Source organism: Zosterops lateralis (assembly GCF_965231275.1).
Source record: "Zosterops lateralis genome assembly, chromosome: 13".
Taxonomy (NCBI): domain Eukaryota; kingdom Metazoa; phylum Chordata; class Aves; order Passeriformes; family Zosteropidae; genus Zosterops; species Zosterops lateralis.
Genome location: NC_139773.1, coordinates 6,287,002 through 6,313,882, shown reverse-complemented (window position 1 = coordinate 6,313,882; position 26,881 = coordinate 6,287,002). Strand labels below are relative to the sequence as shown.

The window sequence follows — 26,881 nt, the reverse complement described above, 5'->3', positions numbered from 1 at the left end:
GACAAAAAGATACAGTATCAACATAAATATGGATAATTAGGTCGTTCACAAAGCTATACAGGATGTGGTTTAGTACCAGATAATGCAGTAAGCCACAGAAAACGTGTAAGAAACGAGACTGGGAAAACAATCAAGCTTCCCTTTGGAAGCCATGGCATCAGACCCAGTGAGCTCAATGAGCACAAAGCTTGCAAAGCCATGGGATACATGGAAAATGTGCACACTGTCTGCAAAACAGCAGCTTTATGCAAGTCACTGACTGTTGCTGACTGTGATTAAGCACACACAGCACCAGGCCAAAGGGCTCTTCCCCAAAAGCACTGGGAGCCAGCAGGGAAGATGAGGGCAGTGCCAGGGCAGCCCAGCTCCCCTGAGAGCGGCTCTGCCCTGCGCTCCTGCCCTGCTCTAACCACAGCAGCCACCAAAACTGAGCCACGGACACTGCAAACCCCGCAGAGAGGTTTAACAAAAAGGCAGCAGCCTAAACACCCAGTAAAACAGTGGCATAGAAGACAGCTGAGAGTCATGGCACTAAGTAGTGCCATCACATTAAAATTGTAACTCAATTTAAATGGCAGTTTCGCAGCAGTTTGGAATTACCCTTTTCCTCTCAAAACACGGCTTTATATTCAAATGTGCAGAGAAGCACATTATCACCATCAGATTATTGTCAGACTTCTCCCTGGGATCTAGAAATAAGCCCAAGCTTTAGCAGTGCCTGACCAGCCGTGGTCAAGTTTTGCTCTCACTCCTTCTCCAGGAAGGTAACACCAGTCAGAGTCAGGTGTAGTGGCTACCACCGCTTTATTCGGGCAACATATGAGTGTTTTGTCTAGAGGACGCCACCCACTCCCAGCTTCCTGCCCTTCCAAGCATGAGCAATGACTACAGAGTCTAACCTGAATTTAACAAATTCAGTCACTTCCAACTGCTACTATAACCATGTACTTCACATCATAGCAGTTATAAAAGTAACTCATCTTACTCCAGGCTGCGTATTTCCCAAAAGTCAAGGCTATATACTTAAAAGTTACATTAATGATTTGTTCTTATTGCCTGTTTCTTGAGAATTTAAGGTCTTTTTTTAGCCAGAGCATTCCATTATCGAGAAAAAAATGCAGCACTCTAATCTGGAGACCATTCACACCTGAGCTAGTCACCCGGTGTCCACTAGAACCTGCTTTGCAGGGTGCACTCAGGCTAATTCTCCCAGCTGCTAATTGCCCTCTGGTATCCAGCACATAAGACACTTCTCCCTCCGCCCTTTCCAGACACAAGGCAGGTCTCCTGGGACACGGTCAGACCTGCCAAGGAGCCCGAGGTGCAGCCCCGGGCCAAGCCGTGCGGCTCAGGTGTCAGCAGACGGATACTTGGCTTCCCTCAGGTTTTCTCGGTTAAAGGTGTGGTCTAAGTGTACAATAAATAAGCAGATGAAAGTCTTTGTGTCAGCACTAACAATGCCTGAGCAGCTGGAAAAAGATGAGCTCGGCAGATTAGGAAAAATACAAACCAAAACAAAAAAGCAGCCCCAAAACAAAAACACATCTCACAGGCTGCTAAAAGCCGCAGAAGTGGAAACAGCAGAGCAGAACAACCTGGCTGCCAGGCCTCCCCCAGGCTCTCCCCGGGCTCCCAACCCCGGCATCTGACGTTGCGCAGGGAGCGGAGGCAGCACTGGCAAGGCTGCAATTAAAGGCGTGTACCACACTGCTGTCAGATGTTATAATTCATTCGGTTGCTGGTTTAGGCTCAAAATCAGATCTGCTGTGCACTGACAAGAATAACATTTACGAGTCACAGGCTGACCCGGTGAGCCGGGCCCGCAGCCGGCGGGGCAGGGCAGGGCTGGCCCGGGGCAGGCCCCCCCGGCACCCCCAGCATCCCAACCTGCAAAATCCTCCCGCTCTCGCTCTGCGCTGTCCCTCAACACCCACTCATTAACAGATTAACACAACTGCTACATTAGTACCGAGAAGGGAGATGCAAAATATATTCTATGTATTAAATACTGTCTATGCTTCCCGCACCACTTTTGGTACTGGCAGTACAATATGTTAAAACAGATCGTTGTTTTGTATGGAATGAATAAATAAAGATAAGACATTTACAGAATTTCTTTTTTGCTGCCCTCCACCTTGTGTTACAGTAGCAACTGCTGTTTTCTTACTTTTGCTTTTATTATTGTTTGTATATTCTTACTTTATCCTAAGCAACACATATTTGATGTAGCTATAAAAAGATAGAGTCATGCTGTGTCACAACATGGGTTTTCTTTTAACTGGACAAAAAAGCAAATATTTTTGTATTTCAAAGTGTTTAAAAATAGAACATCTGAAAATAAAACACTGAAAACAAGTGATCAGAAGAGACTGTATACTCAGTGCCTGAGAACCTTGATACTCTTTGTCCATCAGAACTCTCACTAAACTACAACCACCTACACACCATCAATAATCATTCTTCATTTCCACAAAAGGGAAAACTGCCACTCTGAATCTCTGACAGCTTTTTTCGGTGGCAAACATCAATGTCCCATCACAGTGCAGAAAGGATTCTCAGCCTCCACAAGGGAGTAGGAGTGTCAAATGATCACAAGCAGGACCTTTTCTTCCCCTTTTCAACTGACACAGTACTACTGCACAAAATCCTTGTAGTTCTGGACCATGTACTCATCTCCTCAGCTCAGTATTATGAATACAATAGTAAATGAGACACATGCACACATTAGCCAAAGATGCCACAAAACTGACAAAGCTGCACGCCATTTACTTTAGACTTGACATCAATTCTTCTGCCAAAAGAGGCCTATCACCAGTCCCATACATACATAATTTGTATCAGTTTTTCCAGCTAACAAGAAAATAAACCCACGGTTTTCTGCAATGATATCATCTGTCAAAATTAGCAAAGTTTTCTAATCCATTTAGAGGCATCTTTCACATATTTCTAAAAAATGAAAGGGTCTGCTTTTCCCAGAAAATATTGCAAAAATACTTAATGTGATTCTGGTCCTTGACTGCGATAATCAAAACAGAGAAGCTATAGGGAACAAATGTGCTCCAAAATAGCTCTTGTATATCTTATGTTAGAAAAAATACTTATTGGCTGCAATGATGTGACCATATTTCTGAAAGGAAATTAAAGGAAGACAGCAGAAGCAGCAAGATGGACAAAGATAAAAGGCCATTTATTTGAATTTGACATGAAGAAAATATTAAGGGAGACAAAAAGCAGTGCTTAAAGATTTGAGGAAATAGCAAAGCAAAAATACTGAGCATCTAAGCAGCAAGATAGGCATCTTAAACAGAGACCTAAAAATAGCAAAAATGTATTAAGGAATGGAAACTACTACTAGGTTAATATTAAAAAGAAAGAAAAGAAAAAAAAAGCTAAAGAAATATAATACTGAGAAAAAAAAAATCTGGGGAGTAAAGTCATGAGTTCTCACTGTTTGCTCTGAGATGGGTAGATTGAGCCCAACACGACCTGCAGGACTGACCCGGAGCTGGCCGCAGGCTGTGGGAGAGCCCAGTGCTCCAATTGCTGCTCCCATCAGCTCCTGTGCAGGTGCTGCTGCCCCGGCAGGGCCCGGCCCCAGGGCAGCTCCCCACCATCGTCCCTGCAGCCAGGGAGCAGCCGGGCTCTACCCCCCTGCAGCCAGGGCCGGGAGGAGGGGACGAGACTGCAACCAGAGCCTGCTCACCTGGACAGCAAATGCCTGCTCCAACACAACAGGAGTTATGAGAACACGGATGGGAGTCTACAGGATTTACAAATCGTACTCATCTTCAGGAGCCATTAACGACATTGGCATTCTTCTAAAATAAGTAATAGATTGCCAAAATAGAAGTTGCTTCAGTATTTGACCACAAGGCTTATCTGTTACATTAGTATTAACTTTCAGTGAAAGTTTTGAAAGATTATTTTTAATAAGGCACAGCTACACAACAGACTGAAATAAGGACAGGAATGAGCTCAAAAGCAGATCGTGCAAAGGTGCCCATAATTTTGAAACAATTTGCAGAGACTGCAGGCAGATACTGGGAAGCAGTTAATGAATTGTGAACTCCTATTTCCTTATCCCACAGCTCGTCGGGTGGCTTTGTCCTGATGTTCCAAGAAGTAATTTTCCTAAGGAAATGCAATAATGTTAACAACTTAATATGGCTGACTTGCTCTTAGACATTTATTGTCTTATTTAACTTATTGAACAGTCTCCAGAGGTGTTCTAAGCCTGACTTGTTCCTTGTGGCACGAGCAGCACGATTTCCTGGGACTGGTGGATCACTGTAGGCCTTGGATGCCTTGTGATAGCAACTTTTAGTCCATGTATGTGTGTGCATGTACAGCACCATCCCCCCTATACTGCAATCAGTGCACCGAGCAGCATTCATACACACTAACCCTTCATCTGTGAACTGTATATGCACTTTACATCTGTATATACCTATCACGCAATTTAAGAAATGTAAGAGATAAATTACAACAAACATTTTCATTTTGGCTCTGACAATCCTTAACGTGTTATAAAGATTTTGTGTGTGCCACTCTTCTTCATTAAAGACAGGTTTCAAAGGGGTGTAAGCAATCATGTGCCTTATACATAGTATTATTATGGTCTTTAATTGAAAAATGTCATTTGAAAACTCCACCAGAAGAGTCAGACAACATGACACTGCCTCTGCTATAGCAGACGACTGAAAATATTTTTCCTGGATCATCCTGAAACTAAGTAATAAACTGAAGTGCACTGGGAGTTGCCCATGTGCTCTCCAGAGGGAGGAATCTCAGAGCAGTGTGACTCAGAGGCTCCACGCGTGGGACCAGCCCCGCAGCACGCCCGGAGCAGGGAGCATGTGGATGGATGCTGGGGCTCCTGCTCTGTGCCAGTGCCAGTGGAAAATTTCGGAGCAAGTAAAAGCCCTGGCACATTACAAAAATACCATCCCAGCCAGGCCCGGTTCTAGCTGATGTCAACACTCACTCCCCTGCCCCATCTCGCAGCTTTCGGAATCTCAGGCCACAATCACCGCAGTGAATTCCTTTCTGTTCAGTCACCGCGCTCTTTGCAGGGCTGCAGCCGTTCCTGCTCCCTTTCTCCTGACCCTTTTGTTAACGGTAACTGAAGTCATTTGTTTCCTCATCAGGCCGATACTGCGGGACATTACCCCGAGAGTTTAAGGCCAAAGTCTGCCCCCGGCAGCATCCCCCGGGCTGCCAACCCTGTGCCAGAGGGTTTGGCTGGGAAACGCCTGGGCACTCCCGGAGTCTCCAGGGACAGTTCTGGGATGGCTGTTCCAGGCTGAGGACCGTCCGTGCCGCAGCTCACCAGTATCAGCAACAGCACCCTAATGCCTGCTCAGCCCAGACTCTCCTGTATCCCTTCCCTGTGCCACAGCGCTCTCCCACCAGAAAACAGAGTAGGGCAAGGCAATATTCCAAAAAGAAAAATAATTGGTTTAGCCTTATTCTTTAGGTACAGGTTTTGCTTATTTTTTTTTATCTATGCAGAATACAAATTAAGAGCATTGCAGTATTTCTGAATTACTTAGCATTTAAATTGATAACTCAACAAGACAACACTGAAGGATGAAAGGATAAATACATTTTGCGAGTATTAAAAGGTGGAAAAATCACTGCAGAATTTGTAGGATTTCCAGGGAATAAAAGAGCTTCTGTTAAACCACCATTTAGACAGCACTTCACTGCAGCTGAACAATACCAGCTACATCATTTACACCCTCTGCATCTACCAAATCCATTTCCACTGATGTCACCAGCACCTTCAAACGACTGAGAAGTCTCATTCCCAATAACAAACGTTTACATAATCAATTCAGTGCTTAACTATAAGCAGAAAGATACCATAACGCCAAAAGAAAAACTCAGACTCAGTTGTATTTTTAGTTAACTTCTCAATAAAATTATTGAACATCTATATTTTGTTGGGTATACTTGTCCACACCCATTACTAATGGATTGTAAGAATACAACACACTGGGCAGACTACAGACCTTATTTTAATATTGCTTTTAACCAAGAAAATCAAACAAGATGTTTTTATGCCAACAGTTTGATTTAGTTGAGTAACAGTATGCAGCAATTCCACAAAAATTGAAAGACTAATTCCTAAAATAAGCATTAGCCAAATCATCCCTGAATAACAACTAAATTTAAAATTATTTGGAAAAAGTACTGCCGAGTCTCTTTTGTTTTTTTTTTTTTAACTATTATTATTTCTTTTCCTTTTAAAAAAAAGCCATTTTCTGAACTTTTTGACAAAGCAGAGGGAATACAGATATTTTTTTTCTAAGTGGAGACTGTCATGTAGTCACATGCCTGCGGCAGTTCAGGCTAAAGAAAAACACTCTATTGCAACAGGCATGATGAAACTGCAAAAGCTGCAACACAGCAGAAAACGGTGGCCAAGACTGTTTTTTCAACAGCATGTACCAAAAATCACCTTTGTGCTGACAACACCAAACTTTATTAGTGCAATGCAGAGTTGTAACATTTAACTGTTCTGATACCACAAATAAGGCATTCAGTCAACTGCTTTTCTTAACCTGGGCAGTAGTGTGGTCATCGGTTTCAAGTTCACCTATTTTTGAGGTATTTGCTTTGATCTTCCCTCCCGTATGCATAGTTTCAACGGGGAACACGGGGCAGGACAAGACAATCACCGCTCTGTGTCCCAGGGTGGGGCCTGTGATAAAGAGCTTATCAGCTGCAGACCCGCTTGCAGAATTGCAATGCATACTGTTAGGTTTACACAGGATTTTCCCCAGTAGCTGGCTTCAAGAACGTCTGCTTTCATGTCTGGTGAGAGCTGGGTACGTGTTCTCGGGCTGTGCTCAGCCGTGGGGCTCAGGGCAGTGTTTCCGAACAGGTCCCTGTGCTGGGGGGGCTCCCTGAACAAGGAGAGCTCCGGGAATGCAGCCCAGGGGCAGGAGGGACGTGCAGGACCAGCTGAAAGGTTTCCCTGCTCACTCAGGGGTGCTCCCCACACACCAATATCCCCATGGCACTGGAGCTGCCAACTCCTCTCACGGGACAGTGGCTAGAGGAGTGTCTTTGGGGGGTCAGGAGGAACTCCACTCTGGGGGAGGTTCTGATAAAAAAATTGCTTTCTATGTTTATTTTAATTTCACAGAGTGCTGAGTAAAGGGAGTAAAAGCTCCAGGACTGCAGCAGCTTCCTGTTTACCTCTGGCAGCATTAACTGGGAGCAGCAGGGAAAGGCTCAGGGAGTGGTGCTCACTCACCTACAGCAGAGCCCGCACCTGGGTGGTAACACACATGTGGCTCAACACGAGTCCTTTTTATGAGCTGTCATGTTTTGATACTCATGCAAAAATCAGATCTTACTTCAGACACTGTGGGAAATAAGGCTATTTGATATGTTGACTAAACCTTTAATTTAACTTTAAAAGAATCCGACCTTAATATTTATTTCAGTGTATTCCGATACAAAGGTTTCCTTGGTTAATTATTACATAAATACAAACACTAATTCGTTTGAGCATTCCACCCCAGGAATAAGTTACACATCTTGCCAGTGGACCAAACTTACAAGTTCACTTCAACTCCCAAAAAGTTAATCAAAAGCCAACAGGAGGCAAAAATCTTGGGAGAAGCAGTAAACATCAGACCAACAAATCTCACACACTGTGCCAAAGACTCAAGCAGACACTAATCCACTTTCTCAGCTGAACATTCACCTCTATCAGGAGGCAAACCTCATGCACAGCATCATTCATTCTTTCCCAGGGCTTTGTTTTTACTTTAACCAATAATTACATTATGCCAAGGCAAGCACATCCCATTTAGTGTCCAATGCCCACAACAGATTCTCATAACCAGATTATCTTCCATATGCATATTATTCATAAAGCTAATATTTATCATTTCACTAATTTTATAAAGCAGCTTTGAGTATTTAGTCCAGGGCAGCCTGGAGAAGAAATACATTAAAAAATCAGCAGGTAACACTCCAGTTGTATTGAATAACTGGTTTATTGTCATTTAATCAATATGTCAGTTTACTTCACTTGCTTTTATTACAGTTACTTTCAAATTTCTTCCTCCATTTGCTAGGAGAAACTGATGCTATCAGGACATGCATTAGATTCAGTCTCATAGATGTTGTATTGGCATAATTATGCTCTGACCACAGATGCCAGCCAAAGAAGCTGTTTCACAAAACCTGTAACTTTATCACTGACTTGGCACTATTATGCAAAAGACAAAATTTAAATGTCTTTTAAACCTTCCACTTCAGCATCAGCATCATAAATATGCAGAAGATTCCAATGATTTCTGTTGGAGGGGAAACCAAGTAAAAAGCCAAGTGTCAGCTTTGAGGAAAAACTGCTCCAGACCACTGCAGTGAATACTCTAGTTTTAGTTCAGAGAACCTCTGTAGTGGTGCAGTGTGACGCTGCATTTTCTTTTCCCTTTAATTTCCCGTTTCTATGTCTTCAGCAAAATGCTAAACTTCATAATGAAAACCCAGAACAGGTGAAATTCAAGCTAAATCACAAGGTTTCAAAATTGGAGTAATTGAGAAAAACAATTGAAGTCTCAGATGCTGAACTGTGGCTGAAGACTGTGGCTTGCAGCACTTGGACACAAACCCACACTAAACTGAAATGCCTATGATGTACCTTGCTTTCAACTTCTAAACTCATTCAGTTTCAGACCTCTGACTCAAACCCACACAACCTGAAATAATATGAATTAAAATATAAACTAAAACCAGCTGAATTACTTTTTCATCTAAGCATAATATTCTGATTCAGACAAGACAATTGTTCAGTGAATAGGTGTCTCCTTCCCTCCACCCCAAACAACCTGGACATGAACAGATGCTCAGACTATCAAAATCCTTTAACTTTTGGCTGCTGCAATTCATTACACTGGCGAGACCCATAAAGCAGCTTTACCTTTTTCTACATTCCATGTCACATGCAAGATTTTTGTTTCTTTAAAAAGAAAGTTCTGGCTTATGAAGAACTTGCGCTCAAGTAGCTTTTTCCTAAGCTTACCTGACAGCTTGATATACAACATACTCCTTAGGACCCCATCAGGACCACGGGAGCAGCTTAAAATCTTTCAACCACTGTATAAATGCTACCTTTAACTCCATCTTGCCTAACAAATACAATTTTAAGTGGTGTGCTAAAAGAGCAACCCAAATGCAGTACCTCTAGCTGTGCCTTTAGGCTGTAGCAGGTCAGGGTGTCCTGGCTGAGCACCGTGGCTGTGAGCGAGGCACAAGGTGCACACACATCCTCCATGAACAGGTGCCCACCGCAGTTCAACTCTGCCTTGTTTATAACAACTCTGGGCAGAATTCTAATTAGCTCTGACAAATCACTCCAATTCAGTTTCCTTCCACACTAGTTCCTTTGCCTTCCTCACACCTGACCTAGAAACACTGAGGCACCCCTAAGTTAGAATGAGAATCAGAGGAAAGCAAGAAAAGTTGGGAGCATTCCAGAAGCAATACCAAAACCAACTTCTTAAAAAACACTGACACTTTCTACAGGCTTCCCCAGTGCTGACTAAGGGCTGAACATGCTGTCTTACCATTTGGATAACCCTAAACCTGCAGACACATTTTCAGGGCTTTTACTGTAGTTGCTGGAAAGGACCAAGAGTTTTGTTCCATTTTCAAGTTGCCCAAGATCAATCTCTTATTCTGCTACTGCCCAGCTGCCCGGGTCTGTCCCTTTTACCTGTGAGCACATTCATTCCTGTCTCAGCTGGCCTTTGGCTTCTGCAGCACCGGGAATTCAGGGCTTCCCGAGCACCATCCGTAACAGGCAGCTCCCAGTCCTGACTGGGATTCAGGCATCCCTCACTGAGGCTCGGCAGAGTACCAGTCCTTACATAAACACAGCTCAGAGCTTGCCAAATGTAATTAACCAGAGGATAATTCTGAATAAAGGAATGTGGTAAAGTCTTTTTTAAATAAATTGCTTGAGGTTCTCTGGGACATAAACAGTGTGTAAACAAAGTTCATCATGAATTATTCAACACCTAAAATGCTGAAACTTATTGAGGCTTTCAAAAGCAAAATTCTTCTAATTATGAACATACAATCCAAAAAGAACAAAGAATCATGAAATATCCAGGTATCTGTAATAACTTGCCAATTTTATTTATGCCTAGTAAGGTTTTGTTGAGAAGAAAACAGTTGGCTTCTGCAAAAAGTTTTTAGGCCAACTATCAGTTGCAAGACTGCACGGAAAGACAATTTTGAGGCAGCCTGTTTTTAAGGATAGTGTCCTTTTTTAAAAAGAAAATTTTTCAAAAAAAAGGACACAGTCCACCCATCTTATGTTTCCCTCCTTGTCTGCACATTTCAGATGACTAACTGAAATGTTACAGATTCCACCTAATCTGTCCCACTGAAATGGACAATTTGTTCCACTCCTTATAGAGCTGGATCTTCAAATATCTTCCAAGATAACTTTACACAAACACAGACAAAAGAGTATCAACAAAACTAAGTCCAGTAAGTCCAAATCCAACAAGACCAGAGGAACTCCTTACACAGTTGTTTTTTTTAACAAGCAAGGTTTGAAGGCTGCCAGCAGCTAAACTAATTTGCAAGTCTTTGCTATGTGGCCATTGAGAGCACAATTTTTAGTATTTCAAACTCATTCCTCATTAATAACCCATTCAATGAAAGCTATCAGAATCACCTATGTTAAGGAAAACCTCGGGGTTTACTCTTTACATTTTTTCAAAATAAAAACACAGCAGCAGGAACTGTTATTTAATAAAATTTGTAAATTGTTTACAAGCAGCACAAAATAACCCCTACTGTAAGTCCTGTTGCATTTAAATGCAGAAACGTAACCCAAAGCCTATGGGCACTGGAATGCCTCATCTAGTTTGGTCTTTCCATAGGTAGATGAATAATCCCACTTCCCAGTTTCCTATTAAGTTTTTCTATGCAGTACTGTAAGTTCTTATTCTAATATTTCAGATATTTATTAATTTCATTCCAGTTTAACTCGCTGGAAGACTGTTTGGTTTTGGATTGCATTTCTCACATTTAGTCACATTAGTGAAGCATTCAGAGGCAGTTGCAGACCAGGAGTGAAGTTAGGCAAAAGCTCCCAGTTCACAGCCACATCATCTCCTGCAGCTTCAATCCTGCCAGTGCAGCACCACTGTTGTGAAGTGGGGCCACTGAGGTCACTGTGCCCTGCAGGACTTAAAGCACAAGCTGAAAAAGGGAGTAAAGGCACAAGACACAGAATGCTTTAGCCCTTTCACTAAATCAGGTGAGATTTGAAGCTCTGAGATTGGTAATTTAGCAACACAGGTTTGGAAATTTCATTCCCATTCTCAAAACCTCTCCTAAAGCCATAGATTCATAAAATATCCTGACTTAGAAGGGATCCACAAAGTCCAACTCCATGTATAGGACATCCTCAAGAGTCCCACCACATGCCTGAGAGTGTTGACCAAACTCTCCTAGAACTTTGTCAGGCTGGTGCTGTGATTACTGCCCTGGGGAGGCTGTTCCACTGCCCAACCACCCTCTGGGTGAAGAACGTTTCCTTAAGGTCCAAACTAGACCACCCTGACCCAACATCAGGCCATTCCCTCGGGCCCTGTCACTGGTGAAAAGAGCAGAGATCAGTGTCTGTCCCTCCTCTACCCATCACGAGGAGGCTGTACCTGCAATGAGGTGCCCCCTTGGTGTCCTCCAGCTTGAACAGACCAAGTGCCCCCAGCTGCTCCTCTCACGGCTTCCCCTCACCATCCTCATGCTGTGCTTTGGACACCCCAACAGCTCCATATTGTGGTGCCCAAAACTGCCACCAGCACTGGAGGTGAGGCTGCCCCAAAGCAGAGCAGAGCAGGACAATCCCACCCTTGCTTGGCTGGCACCTGATGCCCCCAGGACACACCTGGTCCTTGTGGCTGCCCTCATGTTCAAATTGCCACCAGGCAGGACCCCGGGTCCCTTTTTCCATGGTGCTGTTCTCCAGCCTTTCACTCTCCAGTCTGTACATACATCCAGAGTAATTACCATACTTCAAATAAACTCGAGCATAAGTGAGAAAAGTTTGTTTTCTACAAAACACGCACAGTTCTATGTATCATACAGTGAAAAAATACATCACACATTGGGCATGTGTGTGATCATCTTCAACCATCCCAGCCATCTGCCTGTGCCTCCTTCTTTCCCTTACAAAACATTAATTTGAACAACTATGTTATACAGCTAAGCATGTCTCATCCAGTTAAGGAAAGCATCTCTTAAAATCTGTAGACTAAAGAATCAGACTATTAGATATGCAGATGTGCTTCTGCAAACTCCTTTGGCAATGTCTGACTGCCAGAATCATTTTTTTCCTGCTGAAACATAGTAAGAGGAATAAGAGGCAGCCTGCAGCTATCTTGCTTTGCAATTTGCTCCTGTCATATCTCAATGTTTAGCAAGAGCTCATTTACATAGCACTTGTATGGGAGAGCATCAGGTAAAGCCCAGATTTCTAGAGAACAACAGTAGTAATTTAGTCATGGATGAGTCAGTAATTGCCAGTTTAGCAAAACTAGCTATCAAAATGGACAAAACCTTGCAAATAAACTGTCAGAGGTTTTGGTTATTCGTGGTGAAAAAAGGTGCCATGGAACATTTTGCAAGTAAAAGTTGAGTCCAGCTGTAAAGAAGTTGTATTGCTTCCAGATAGTGTTGACAGCAGGTTCAAAAACGCTCTGCCTTTTAAAATCCTTTGGTGACAGCTTGCATGACAGAAAGGCTTTCCTGTATCTTCTAACACACACTTGCGGTCTGTGGGATACAGGCAATACCTGACACCAGCTATTCCACAGATTCCTACTAGAGATCTATCCTCAGGGATGTTCTGCCTATTTAGTACTAATGTACCAATTTTTTTGTATCTTTTATTGCACTTTGAAAAACTGTCCAGCACTCAACAGCAGTAGCTGTAAGGACTACTACGAAGATAAAAAATTATTTGTAATCTACTGCTAAAGTCACACATTTTATATCCAGGCATTTAAGTAACAACATGACATTCACAGAATCATGTTCATGAATTACAAATGTACATCTGTACATGAATTTTCATCTCCATGACCATACTGCAAAGTACAAAACAGAACTTCTTTGCCTTTATACAACATATTTAATTGCAAGTTTCCCAGTTGTATGTACTGCCAGGAAAATCTGCACTTTAAAAAGGACCAGAAAAATGATCCAATGTTTACACACACCATTGCCTGAGCAAGCCTAAACCTGTTTAGAACTACTAGTAAAAGCATAACTTAGACATCACATTACATCATTACAGATAACATTTAAAGGATAAACCCCCCAAATCACACTGAAAGTCTGCAATGAAGCGGAGCATGTCCTTTGGCATTTGCAGCTGAAGACAACAGACCTCTGCAAAGGCTTGCTGAGAGTTAAAGATGTAAAAGGGAAGGCAAGAGGAAGGCAACTGTAGAAGGTGAGAGCTAAGACTGAGAGTCAGGCAAATATTTCAAGGCCGCATGGCTGATCTGTGGGTAGGAGGACAAATACACATTTCCTAGAGGAGGTTAGAATCAGAGAAGGTGTCAGACTGAACCAATTCCATCAGCAATATTAAAGGCTTATAAACAGATGGAAAGACCCTACTAAGATAGAGCTGAAGGAGCAGAACTTCACATGGAAATTGGAAGCAGCTTGCCTGGACCAGCCTAGGCTCCCACCATCTTGCCAGCCCAGACCATTGCACCATTCCCTCTTAGATTTATTTCCCTTATTCTCTTCCCTGTTCAACAAAGTTCTGTCCCTCAGCCTACCGTGGCCCAAGTCACATTTCCCTCACAGAGGGCACGATGTAGTTTCATCTGCCAAAACCAGCAGAGGATTGCAGCCCTCTCTCCCACTATAGATAATTCAGGCTCCTAGGAGAGCTCCACAACACAGTCCATGGCAGCTGTCAGGGACATGCCTCAGATATATTCCCCACTCTGTCCTTATTAAAATGGCACCAGAACAAAACAACACCCACAGAGTGATCACAAAGGCTCTGCACAGCTTTGGTACTTCAGGAGGTTCTCCCACACTGTCACTCTAGAGAATGGAAGGCAGAACAGGAATAAGGGGGCAAAACTGTATGTTTTACCACAGTGCAGTAGCAAATGGATAGAACAACAGAAAAGTACCCTCCCATCTGCCACTTCTAATACATACAGTGTCCTGACCTGCCCTGACTTAAAACACCACCTTAAAAAACCCCAAAAACTAGTTAGTTTTAGTTCTTGAATATATTCCAAAGTCTTCAAAAATACAAAGAAAAAAATAATAGCCTAGGCATCTCATTGAGGTGTGATGCAAAAAAAAAAAGTAGGTTGGTTCATTTAAATGAGGTTGGCTTCTCTCCCCTGATGAGCTTCAATTGGTCAAGTAAAATTCCAAAACAAGCCCTAAAAGGACACAATTAGCTACAGAATGTAATGTCATTGTTCACTGTATCCTGTTACCAGCCTGAACATAATTTTAGCTACTAAATTTGAGCTTCTTTGTTTTAGCAATCAGATGATATTAATTTCCCCTTTGTTTTCTTCTTTTCCTGTTTGTACACCTGCACTATCAATGAGCAAACAGCAACAGGATTAGTATTTTAGAGTTAACCTACTACTCCACACCTGTAAAGAGCAAGATGATAAAATTTTTTTGAAGGCTTTGGGGAAAAAAACCAATCCAAAACAAACACCATAACAACCTTGACTTCTATCTTTAAGATCTCAGCATAGTTACCAGGCAAAATAACTTTGAAATAAAAATGTATATTCTATGCTTCAGATGTAAAATGAATGACCACAGCTACCTCACCACAGGGAGTTACCATCACAATTACTGACTCTCCACCTACACGTTTTGAAGTGCAGACTAGGAAGAACTCCCCAACATCTGAAGTGTTTCTAGAACAGTAAAAGTTAATACTGGTATTTTTGATTGAAGTCTCCCCCCCCCTAAGTTAAGAGCTATTTACCCATTTTTGAGTATCAGAGACCCAGTACAAACCACAATAAGCGAGTTACAGTCAAACTGACAGGACCAGTTTTGCTCACTTTGCCCCTCCCAGTCCCAGGCTGGACTCCAGCCACACTCAGAGAAGACCCCGCAGAGCTGCAGGGTAAAGCCTTTTAACTGCTTCATTTTAAAAGTATTCTGGCCTCAGAACAGACCCACAGATGGGACAAGTCAAGTGAAAAAGTCACCTAATGGCCTCAGGTGCAAAAACACCTCAGCCTGCTGTATCATTAAGAAATGAACAAAAGAGAACCTGATTTCAGTAGGTGAACACTCTGGAGGTGTGTCAGACTAAATAGCTCTCCATGACTAATTCATTAATTGTGGTAACAACACACTCCTCCATTACGAACTTCCACCTTCAGAACATCCTCAGTGGTTTATGAAGTTACCTGCCTACACCATAAGGGTACAGGTTGTACTCTCAGCACAGCCCAAACAGACTCGCTTCAGCACTTGCCAGCTTTCACACCGTTAAGCCTCTTTTCAGAATAAACAGCTCTTAAATTCCTCTCTCCAAAAGAAATGCTCAGCTCTGGGAAAAGACCAGTTGTTCAAGTCTATAAACTTATCCTGTGGCACTGAAACAGGGATTTAAAACTCTGTATTATGTTCTGTTCTTCTGGATCGATTTCAGACATTCCTTTCTTATTCAGAGCTGGAGTTTTTTAGTTCTGTCAAGACTGTATCCATAAAGGATTAATTTTAGGCCTTCTGACACATGCAGCTGAACTTATTTAGTCTCAGTTCAAGTACAGATTGTAATAATTAAGAACAAGAAAAGGTCAATCTCAGGACTAATAAAATAAAGATTAATTTCTGCAGTCCTTAGTTTGTCTTTTTACTGGTGAATTGCATGGAAGCAGATATGGTAGCCAGCTATTCCAGTGGGAAGTAGTGCCTATACTGCAAATGATTACAATGCTTCTCTGAAATATACTGTATTTGCTTCTTTCCCTATATGGCTTTAATAATGACTATTTAAGAAAGCAGATTAAAGGCTTGGGGTTCCTCATTACCCCTAAATCTGTACAGAAGACACAAGCCCTTTACAGTAAAAGTGTCAGGAAAAATACCAAGGAGAAAGTTTGGAGATGCAAGTGAGCTGATGTTCTGAATACTGTTTCTTTTTCCACAGTTAAAGACTTGAGTGCTCATTTCACTAAAGTACTCTTTAACACTCACTAATTCCAACTCTTTATAATATAAAATACACCATTAATGTACAGACCAACAGAAGCTCCACAAGGATTTGTGACCACAGAAATAAAGCTTTTAGTATTGTGAAGTCAGGCCCACCTATCTGAAGGGACCCCACCAACATCACTGTAACTCCAGGCAGAAAACTGCACCATGCACAACTGTGAAGGAAATGGACCCCTGTGACTCTGGCAAGATTAAGCCATGGTTGGAGGCAGGTTAGATTGTCCAGGAGCACTGGAACAGCCCTCTCCTTTAGTGAGGGATGTCCATTCTGTCCAGAACAATACCAAATATGGGAATAAGCAGCCACTGCCACACTTCCTCTCAAGTGCTCCTAGAATGTCCAAGAATAAAAACACAAAGTCAACGACAGGAAGAAACCACTGCTGGTCATGAACTTATTCTGCATATTGAGATCAGGTCTCTGTGGACTGGGTGTGCTGGTATTTCAAGCATTAAGAACCCTGGAATCAGAATTCCTATTACCACTAGAAAAGCTTTAACAAATAGTACTCATGGGAACAGCACTGAGACTCCTGGAGCAGTCAGCTGGGTTATGACACTGGAACTGGCAAACCAAGCATTCCTTCCACCATTAGAACTGCCAGTTATCAATAGTCCTATCTATGTGAAATAATTAATAATTAAATAATTAATTACTGTGAAATAATTAACTACCAATAGTCGTGCAATTATGTGAAATAATCCATTCTTTCTGTGCTACTGAAGTTCATCCAGTTTGTAGCCTCACACACTTCATTACATATTCCTGACACTGAGATCAGAGTCACTGGAGGCTGTAGAGAACACATTCTGTGTGTTTGAAGGCAGCTTCAAGCCAGAACAGATTCCCCTCCTTTATCGTATATACTTTTTAAAACCACAACAGAGGCCATTTTGGTTTTATCAAATCTAAGTTTTGCTGACCACATACCAGAATGTATGCTGATTTGTTATTTAGAGCAAGCATCAAATTGGGCAAATTCTTATTTTCTCCAACACAATGAATCTAGTCCTTTATTGCTATGCAGAATGCACATTACAGAATGATGAGAGACAAGAGTGACAATTATAGACAAATATCTAAGCTGCTTAAGAAACCAGGCTCAGTTGTTAGAAAGAGGTACTCAACATTATCTGGAGTTTCAGACACTGGATACTCAGTACTGCCTAGTCCTCTTTCACTTGCAGGTACACTTCTGACCTGACTTGCTCTGCTGAAGACCTTTCCCTGCTTTCCTTCTCATCTGAAAACAGTTCATGCTTTGAACTCTGTGGTTGCAACTCAATGCTGAGACAAAAAACAACTAAAGCACAGCAAAAGCAGCAGCCTCTCCTAAATGAAGTCATTCTCCCCACTCCCAACTCTGCTTAAATGGAGCTCAAGATTCTGCTCATTAAAGGCCAGATCTCAGCTCAGACCTCCACAGACATACACAGAGCCATAACACTATCTCCATTTGTTACAAAACATTCTAGTCCTCTTTTTTCCCTGGGTCAAGTCTAATCCTTCTTAAAAAACGTAACAAACAGCAGTCTGTAGAAGCTACTCTAAGCTCTACTTGCTAGCAGCCTCTTCCTATAAGGAGAATGACCAACATGGGCCTTGGGTCGTGCCAGGGCTCTGAAGCCCTGCTCCTGCCAGGACTCTGCCCTCAGCCATTGGCAATACTGGCCACCAAATGCCCAAGGGGCTGCTGAGCCCCACCCTCGGCTGGGAGAAGATCCCCCCTCACAGCAGCACTGTGTGCCAGCGCCACCAGCAAAGGTGGCTGCAGACAGCTGGGATTACGAACTCCCAGCTACCCCAGGAAAGAGCAGGAAGAGACACTTTGCAAAGCCAACAGCCACAGTGGAACAAATAATGGCCGACAGTCTGGGTACAGCTCAGGACAGAGTAACAGTTTTTGCTCTTTTGCAATAGGTTTCTCAGCAGGTTTACATTGCTCCTCCATAGCAGGAGGCTGATGCTTCCCCCTCTACCAGGGCCAATCAATTCCAAAAGGCACCTTACTTCAGTCTACTCAAGTCCTGCAGGATACAAAAAGCCAGCCAGGATCCCCTCAAAAATTGAACACATCCAAACTGCCCTACTCTGAGAGGCTATTTTTGCTTTTCCCCTGCAAAGACCAGAATGTTTTTGTAGGAAATTTTGGTTTGCTGAATCTAGCAATTACTAACCAATATAGCAGTTCCCAGCGTATACTTGAGGGGAAGCACTGAAAAAGGCTTTGGAGACTACCAACAACTCAGCAGCGAGTCCTGGAAACATGACTGTGAATAAGGCACAGTTTTTAAGTGGAGAAAATAAATCCAGCTGAAGTAATTATGTTCTTAGTGGATGCACTATATTTTAATTAGCCGAGTCAAATATTTGTTCTCTTGGATTCAGGCAATTCAGAAACTAATCAAGTTTACATGTAAAGTGGGGTATTTCATGGTACAGAGACTACATGTAATAAAGTCATGTTTAGTAACAGATCAGCTTTCATTGTAGCCAAATTCTGAATTCAAATTATAGTAGGAAAGATATCAGAAGTTTCCTGACAGGAGCAGTGTATTTAATTTAACCTGCTCTCATAAAAATGGCACTATCAAGAGTCAACAAAAATATAGAACTAAGTAAGACACAAGGGTCTAACATAACTATGGATTCCCATGACTAATTATTTTTTCCTAGCTGATTGCATGCTGTCACTGATTCCTTCAAAAACAATCTATATTTAGCCAGACAGCAGAAATAATTATGCAAAACCCAAGTTTCTTTTGCCTTACCAGAAGATACCATAGATTTATCTACTAATTCAGACTACGTAGACAGCTTATACACATTTCTCTTTCTTTAGGTATGAACTGAATACAGGTGGGTATCAGAACGGGAAAACAAACTCTTTCAGAATTAATAAATGGACAAATCTAATGCTCCCCAAATACTGAAAGACGAAACAAAGGCTTAGAAGTATGCACTTGCTTTTGAGTCCCATGAAAGGGCTTTTAAGATTAGGTTTAATGAAAGCTCTCCTTCAGTGTGCCTCAAGAACAGCTTCCACTCAGCAAAAGAAGCTTTTTCCGGTTCAAAACACCTGCAGTAAGTCCAAACCCCAAGTGACCAGGAGGTGACCATGCCAGTGTGTGGCAGAAGGAGCACAACAACTGAGAGATGTTTACAGTACCTAAGTAAACATTTCCCCTCAAGAATGATCCCACAACCCCTGAGAGCAGCAGCTTCCACACCAAATGAGCTACCAGAGTCCAGGGCTCACAACCCCAGGGACTCCAAATGCGTTGGCAGCAGCAAACACAATTTGCATCTGTGCACTTCTTTACAAAGCTGGGACTAACACAGGGCTGCAAGTTATTGCAAAAGCAAATTTGGAAGCACTTAGGCATTTGTGCAGACTTGTATCCTTCGAGGCAGGAAAAAAAAAGGCAAAACAAAACAAGATGAGACAAGCTCTTGACTACCGCTTGGCACTGCAAACACATTACTAACAAGGGGTTCCAACTTCCATCTTTCTGTATTGCTGCTATTAGCAATATCCAACTCAAAGCACAGGAAAAGACATCAATCACTGCAAAAGATAACAGTGCACATTGGTAAACTGCCTAGAATTTAAAGCCTCACAAATGTTGTGGAATGTCAGACTGAAAACAGAAGACTGTCCTAGGGTGCAAGATCAAACATCAGGCAGTACATTTTATAAGACACAAGCAGGAAAGACTTTAAAGCTGTTGAAAACATTTTGCTTGCTTTATAGAGGGTATCAGGCTGCATTGTTCAGACTTGAATATGACCTCAAGACTTAAATTAGACAAGGCTGACCAAGAAGTGGTTACAGACTCAGGCTCAGCTGATGACAGTGATTCAGTGAGTGGTTCTGAGCTGGCAAGGAAAAAAACCCCACACTTCCTGTACAGGGACAAGTGCAGCAAGTCACTACGAGACTGCTAATCCTCTGAAGGATGCCAACAAAAACCTCTAATTTAGACTTCAGATTGCTGAAAAAAAGCATGAAAATAGCTTCTAGAAGCACATGTTTTTGCATAAACTATTTATGTCCCCTTTTTTTCAAGAAGTCTAAAGAAAAACATCTATCATCACTCCATCCCAAAGCCATTCCATCGATCCCCTGAAAGCCAGAAGTGGCTTTCACCAGACACTTCTGGCAGCTGAAAAATCACACACATGACAGGACAGCAGAGCACCAGACCTATTTTAAATCCTTTTGACACTTCCAGGACAGTGTTGATCACAAAGCACACTCAAGGTCTGCTAATATCTGACTTTAACTTTCAAGTTCGCAATTACTAAGTTATGTTAATAGATAAGCCTTTGTACTTTAAAAGCACATTCTAAGTAGGTTTCTGAATATGCATCACTTCTGATAGCTCTGACTCACGATCCAATTGCCAACACTGCTTTCCTTGTCAGCTCTCACGTTTGCTTTGTTTAAAAAAGTATTTCCAGTTTCAACTAAGGAAATTAAATTCTATTTTTTTAATTACATTTTATAGTTTATGAACCTAATTCATGACTGATTTTTGTATCAATTAAATGCTGCTATATCTTTGGAAAAACACCTTGACCATACCCTTCTTCCTAGGCTGTTTACATTACAGAATCTGGGGTTTAGATGTACTTGCTTGTGTAGAGGACACCATCAAACCCCAAAGCTATTTACACGAAGCACACTTAACAGAAGGGACAGAAAACACCTGTGAGGCTCAGGGTGTGGAAAAGCTGCAGACCAAGACACCTTTTCTGATCATAGCAATGACTCAGTCAAGCAGAGAGAACGGATCCCATGCACTGCCAGGACTTGACTGCACACCTGGCACCCCAGGGGGGATTCACAGCTTTGAAGAAGTGAGGGAGGAAAGCAGTAGGTGGAGGATAGGAAAGGTAGACGATGAGGATGAGTCAGGAGAGGAGTGACAACCATACTTCCTGGGCAGGACAGTAATTGGCATCTCAGGAATGTGGGGAAGGGAGTAGGAGATGGGAAAGACTGAACTGAGCTCAGGAAGGTCTGACTAAATTACAGTTCCTCACACCCAAGCTGCCCCAGGAGTGCCACGGGAGGCTGAGTCTGAGGTGAACGTCTGAGCAAGTCCTCAGAGACAGCTCTCAGTTCTCACCTGAAGGGAAAAAATTCTTATTGCCTGTCATATGTCTGATATTTACAAATACTTTTAAAGCCATAGTAGAAATAATAAAAGCCAATCAATACACTACAGCTATCCAGAGTCCTCTGACTAACAGCAGCTCCAAAAGTCAGCAGGCATCCCATACACCTGGAATACTTCCCCATACACAGGCAGTACAAAAACCCACTTCCATCAGAGTTTAAAACAACACTGGTCATTTGCTAGCGACCAGAATCAATCAGAAAAGCTACTTGGCAGACCACAGGTAGTAAAGAAGTGAATGGTGTTCAACAGATGAGAAAATGTGTGAGAGAACCTTTATATGATTTTCTCTGAAAGGTTTATTAGCCTTCTGTGCCGAGGTAAACTTTGCTGCTCATACTCATGGTCAGAGTTTAGTTAGTACAAAGTTGGCTTAATTCAAAGAGCTACCAGTAATGCAAGCCAACCCTTCCTTATCAAAGCCTATGCCTGGATTTCTGTGCTTGCAAAGGAACTGAAGTATTTTCCAAATCCTTATTTTTCTAGCACACACATATACTAACACACTCCTCCCAGTTCCAAGAATTGATTCAATTTTACTGCTTCTAGTCTAGCACGGTTAACTCCCAGAACAAACCCCTTGTTAACCAGATGCAAAATCCCTTTCTAACACAGCTCTTAATGCCTTTCAGTAGCCACACAACACCTCGATCTGGAATGCAACTTCCTAAAGAAAGCAGACTGAAGGATTGCATCACAAGAGCGCTTTAGGAAACTGGAAAGGAAAGCAGGTGAATTTGTCATTTATAAGCCATTTCTTGTGGCAATGACCAGAACCAAAGGGTAAGCAAAAGCCTGACAACTTGCAGGCCAAACCCAGGCTGGTCTCCATCAGCAGAACTACAAAGAACCGTGTCAGAACTCTTCAGGTAACTACAGGAAACTCACTCCCAGGGTTAGCCTGGCAAAGTAAGAGCTGGGAGCCCAGGAGGAAAAACCACCCATCTTTTTGCTCCCTTTCTCATCACAACATGCAGCAAGTAAGTTAGGCTTTATTAATATAAAGGATTCTTCTGCAACTCTGAGGATGTTTATTTACATGTTCTATACATTAGTATCACTAATGTATACATGCATACTATATTAGAATACAAATCCAAACATGCAGGAATTCCTTATGCTGAAATTAGGAGTAACAAAGCCTTTATTCTTTATAACATACCTTGGATAGAGCAGTGCATGACCATTTAGATCAATGACACTTTTAGACTAGCTCCTACAACTAAGAAGAGAATATATCGGTATTGATCAAGTCAAAATAATTAAAATTATTACAAAAGGTGATAATAACAGTTCTCTAAAGAGACGTACAACTTCTTAGTGTTTCAAGCAAGGTAACATACTTCCCATGTTAAGATGGGAACAGTACTAAGTACTAACTCATAAAAGCTTAACACTCCATGTGCTAACCATGACAAAACTGGTTTTAACTACACCCATGCCACATGTGCAGCAATGCCTTAAGAACAAGGCAGTGAGACTGGTGAATGTTATCCCTTTAAGTTAAGAAAAAGTGGCTGCAAAAACTTTAGGTAAACTACTAATAGCACTGCCACCCCATTTCCTCCATAATACATAAGTTATGTATGTAGAACAGGAAAAAAACCCCATATCTGGAAGGCAAAAGAGATGATGAGAAAACTGCTTAAGAGGTGCATACATATACAATCACATGTTCAGGTTTCAGCTGCAAAAGTTGCATTTGAGAAACATTCTCCACACATCAGTGTCTTCTGAAAAAGTGCTCTAACATACACAGTATATCCATAATCCTAGAGGTCTAAACTAAAACCAAAAACAAGCATGCACACAATGCAAGCCTAAACAAAACACATCAAGTATTACTGTGTTTTAGTATATTTTATATATCAGCCAGAAAGAAACATCATATAGCTGGAAGATTTTCCATTAATGCACCTCCAGACATAACGCAAAGCACATGCTGTTACCCTCCCCAGTATCCCACAGCTGGCAGAAAGCAAGCTTTGAGCTGAGGCTGCTGTCTGCAGCACCAGACAGAAAAGCACCCTTCAAATACAGAAGCATCACTGTCTTGATTGTGACTTCCCTGCAGAAAAGAGAGACTTAGGACAGTGTAAGGTCCCAGTTCCCATCACATATTCACTACTTCAGGACTGAATCCTAAAGGCCAGCAAGGCTAACCCAGTTTTTTATTTCTGCAGACTTTCATAGGCACTACATGGAATTAAGACATCCTCAGCTTTTTGATGGACTGGGCTATAAATATCTGCCCTCTTCTGATGTCAAACTGCTATAAAAAAGGTTCTTTTTTAAAAAATCAGCCTTCCATATTTACTGAAGAGGTGGAACCAAGAAGACACCAAGTACACCCAGATAAAATGCACATACTGACTGCACTGTTACAGAAAATTGCTTAGCACTGAAATACTGGTTAAAGGTAACATAGAAACACATTGTTTTTGAACATAAGTATATTAGACAACCCTGGCTTGCTCAACAACGTGTTAGCTAATCCAGATACTGCTGATCCTGCTTTCTCTTGGGAGCTCTCCCTTCTCACTTTGCCCAATAAATTGGTACAAAACCTCAACAGAAGTACTCTTGAACAGAGTTTATGCAAAAGCAGGCAAAATTGATCACTGATGGGTTGTTGTTGGGGCGGGTCATTTATTTGATTTTGTGGTTGACTTTTTCCTAAGTATAGTAGCAGTTTATGCCTTAGAAAATGCTTGCTGATTGACATTCAAAATTTTATCCTTAGGAGAGTCAAAGCCAGCTGATAGTACTCAGGAGAACAATCTTTCCCTGAAGATTACAGTGCTACTTTAAATGAAAGGTCCAAGATAATTTTTGTAACGTGGCACAGATTCTCTACCCAATTCAAGATCCTCCAATGCATCTCCATGAACCACCCATGACATGAAGGTTCTAACTCTCAGTATAACAGCAGAAGTTCAGCTGACCATATGCTGCTCTTTCGAGCAAGCTCCAGCTTAGTTCCACCATGAGGCTTCCTGCATATTATGGATATAGTCCTTCACTAGAGTGGGACTACTTGGCACTGACATAATGCACAGCTTTTGAAGACTTAAAAGCTTCAGCTAAGCTGTTAGGACTTTTCCATTTTGAATTTAAAACACTGAAACCCAGAGGTAACAAAATAGATGCATTTCAAGAGAAAAATTTTAAGCTGCCATATGTTCCTTATAGTTGTCAGCTTTACTACAGTTTTGCCCTGCTGTTGCTCATTCCCACCTTGTACTGCCATGCACAGCCATGAAACAGCTCACCCACCCCATGCTTGCAGATTTCCTCCTGAAACCACCCTGTTAACTTGACACAGATATTGATCTGGATTAAAAATAAACCAGCAAAAAGGAGCAGATGTATTGCTGAGGGCAGAGAGCTGCAGTGTGCCAGCTGAGCTGGGTGGGGCAGCACATCATGGCAAAGGCACCAGTGACAGGCCAGTGACAGGAAAGTGACAGTGGCATCTGCTCAATGCCATGGCCCCAGAGGCACCAACAGCACCTGGTGCCAGTGGCAACTCAGCACCCTGCCCTGGGCACCCTGTCAGAACAGGAAAGGATCACTCTGAGATCTACAGTGAAGAAGATATGGCAGAAAAGACTCGATTTAGAAAACAAAAAGCACTTGAAACATTCAGCTTCTTTCACCCTCCAAACATCAAAACTGTTAAGACAAAAATAAGGGGAATAATGTAAGGTTTTTTATACAGCACAGAGAATGAGTATAAAGTTTCAGGATACTAGTAGCATGATTCATGTTCATCAGTAGTCATTGTAAGTCCTGCCAGGCAATCCTTCTGCCAACTAAGTTACAAAATACTACCTTCTAATGACTATCAAACAATGGTGTTTGGGCATAATTATTTGAAAAAGCAACACTTTGAAAAACATTATTTTCTGGTTTTGTTGTAATAATTACTTACCAATAATCTAAAAGTACAATTCATATTATTTTGAGAGATCACAGTGAAAAATCACTTCAGTATCAAATTAAAAGGTGGAGAATAACTGTCTGAATACACCCCTAAAAAGTGTATTTTGTGGCAGAAAGTAATTCTCTTATTTTGATAATGTAAATATCACAGAGTATGTTGCCAGTTAGTTATATCTATTTACAAAAACTCCTTTGATTAAAACCTTTCATCAAAAATAAATGAATGGAGCCCAAAGCAAATCAACTAACAGACTGATCTCAAAGTATCACAGGTAATACCGGGCAGACACATCTGAAGCACCTGCAACAAAGACTTCCAACCCCATTTAACCTGTCAGCAGTCCAAGCAATGACCCAGGCTCTGCCCACGAGCCCATATGTGCCACAGGTGTCTGTGACACAGCAGGCACTGGAGGGCCAAAGATTAAAGCTGACGAGTTGATCTGAATCACCTGGCAAAACAACCAACCCCCAGGGAACACAAGCACCTATCTTATTCAAAGCTCCTGACCAAAAACAGGTTTATAAGAGCTGGTTGGCATCATTACCCCTGACTTCAAGAGAAGTTTTAGCTTCCTAACTTCTGCAATGCTTTATTTAAAACAAGGATTTGTGCTCCACATAGATGTAACCAGGTACAACTTTACTTGCCTCAGGAAGTCAAAGCAGAGGCAATGGCAATAAGAAAGGCATCTTGGAAAAGGTATTGGGAGTGAAGCTCTCAACACACAAGAACTAGGCTGGTCAGTCTCTAAACCTTAAGCTTAGTTAAGCTTTATCAGAAATACTGCAGAAGTTTTTCAAGTATCTCAACACTCAGATCTTTAGTACTCTGCTTTAGAACAGTTTCAAGTAACTTACTTGTTTAAAAGTTATGGATTTTAGCCTAGTTCATTACCCCCTAGGATTTTTCACCACTTGTTCTTAGTTCTTGTGTAACAGGTAGACATAATCGTTATGTGGATTACTTCAGGATGAAAGCTATTATCCATCATCAGGAGGCAATTACTAAAGACAAGCCAGGTTCACCTGCCGAACCTCAATTTTCCCTCGGTCTGCACTGGAGTGTTTTCCTGACATCGCGTCCCCTCGTCACACCAACAGCCCCGGCAGCGGCCGTGCCCCAGCCCCCGGGGCCGGGAGCCGCCTGTGCGGCAGAGCAGAGTGCCCCGGCCCCGGGGAGGGGACCCCAGCGACCCCGGCACCGGGCACGGCGGGGGCACCGGGCACGGCTGTGCCCGCCGAGACCCCTCCGGCAGCGCCCTCTCCACCAGAGGCGTCACCTGTTGTTGAACTACGCCGTGGTGTCCCCCTGCCCGGGGACTCCCCCTGCCCGGGGACACCCAAACCCGTCCGGAGCCGAGGGCGGCAGAGGCGGGTCGCTCCACAGGCGGCTGGCCCTGCCCGGCCCCGCCATGGGACGGGCGGGTTCGGGGCGGCACTGAGGGCACCGGCCCGGCTCCGCAGC

General features: G+C 42.4%; 1 protein-coding gene across 3 annotated transcripts in view; it reads right to left on the bottom strand.

Moving 5' to 3' along the window:
• MYO1E (myosin IE) overlaps window positions 1-26,881 on the bottom strand; it is a 73,858-nt gene that overhangs the window by 46,709 nt on the left and 268 nt on the right. Inside the window, exon 1 of one of the 3 annotated variants that reach the window (XM_083871136.1) lies at window positions 25,105-25,144. The exons of 1 other annotated variant lie outside the window; for it this stretch is intronic. In XM_083871136.1, coding sequence (XP_083727262.1) covers window positions 25,105-25,113 — 9 coding nt within the window. In that variant the 5' untranslated portion in view covers window positions 25,114-25,144. Of the gene's footprint in view, window positions 1-9,739; window positions 9,860-25,104; window positions 25,145-26,881 lie in introns of those variants that run through there. One more of the 3 variants, XM_083871135.1, reaches the window with a different exon arrangement.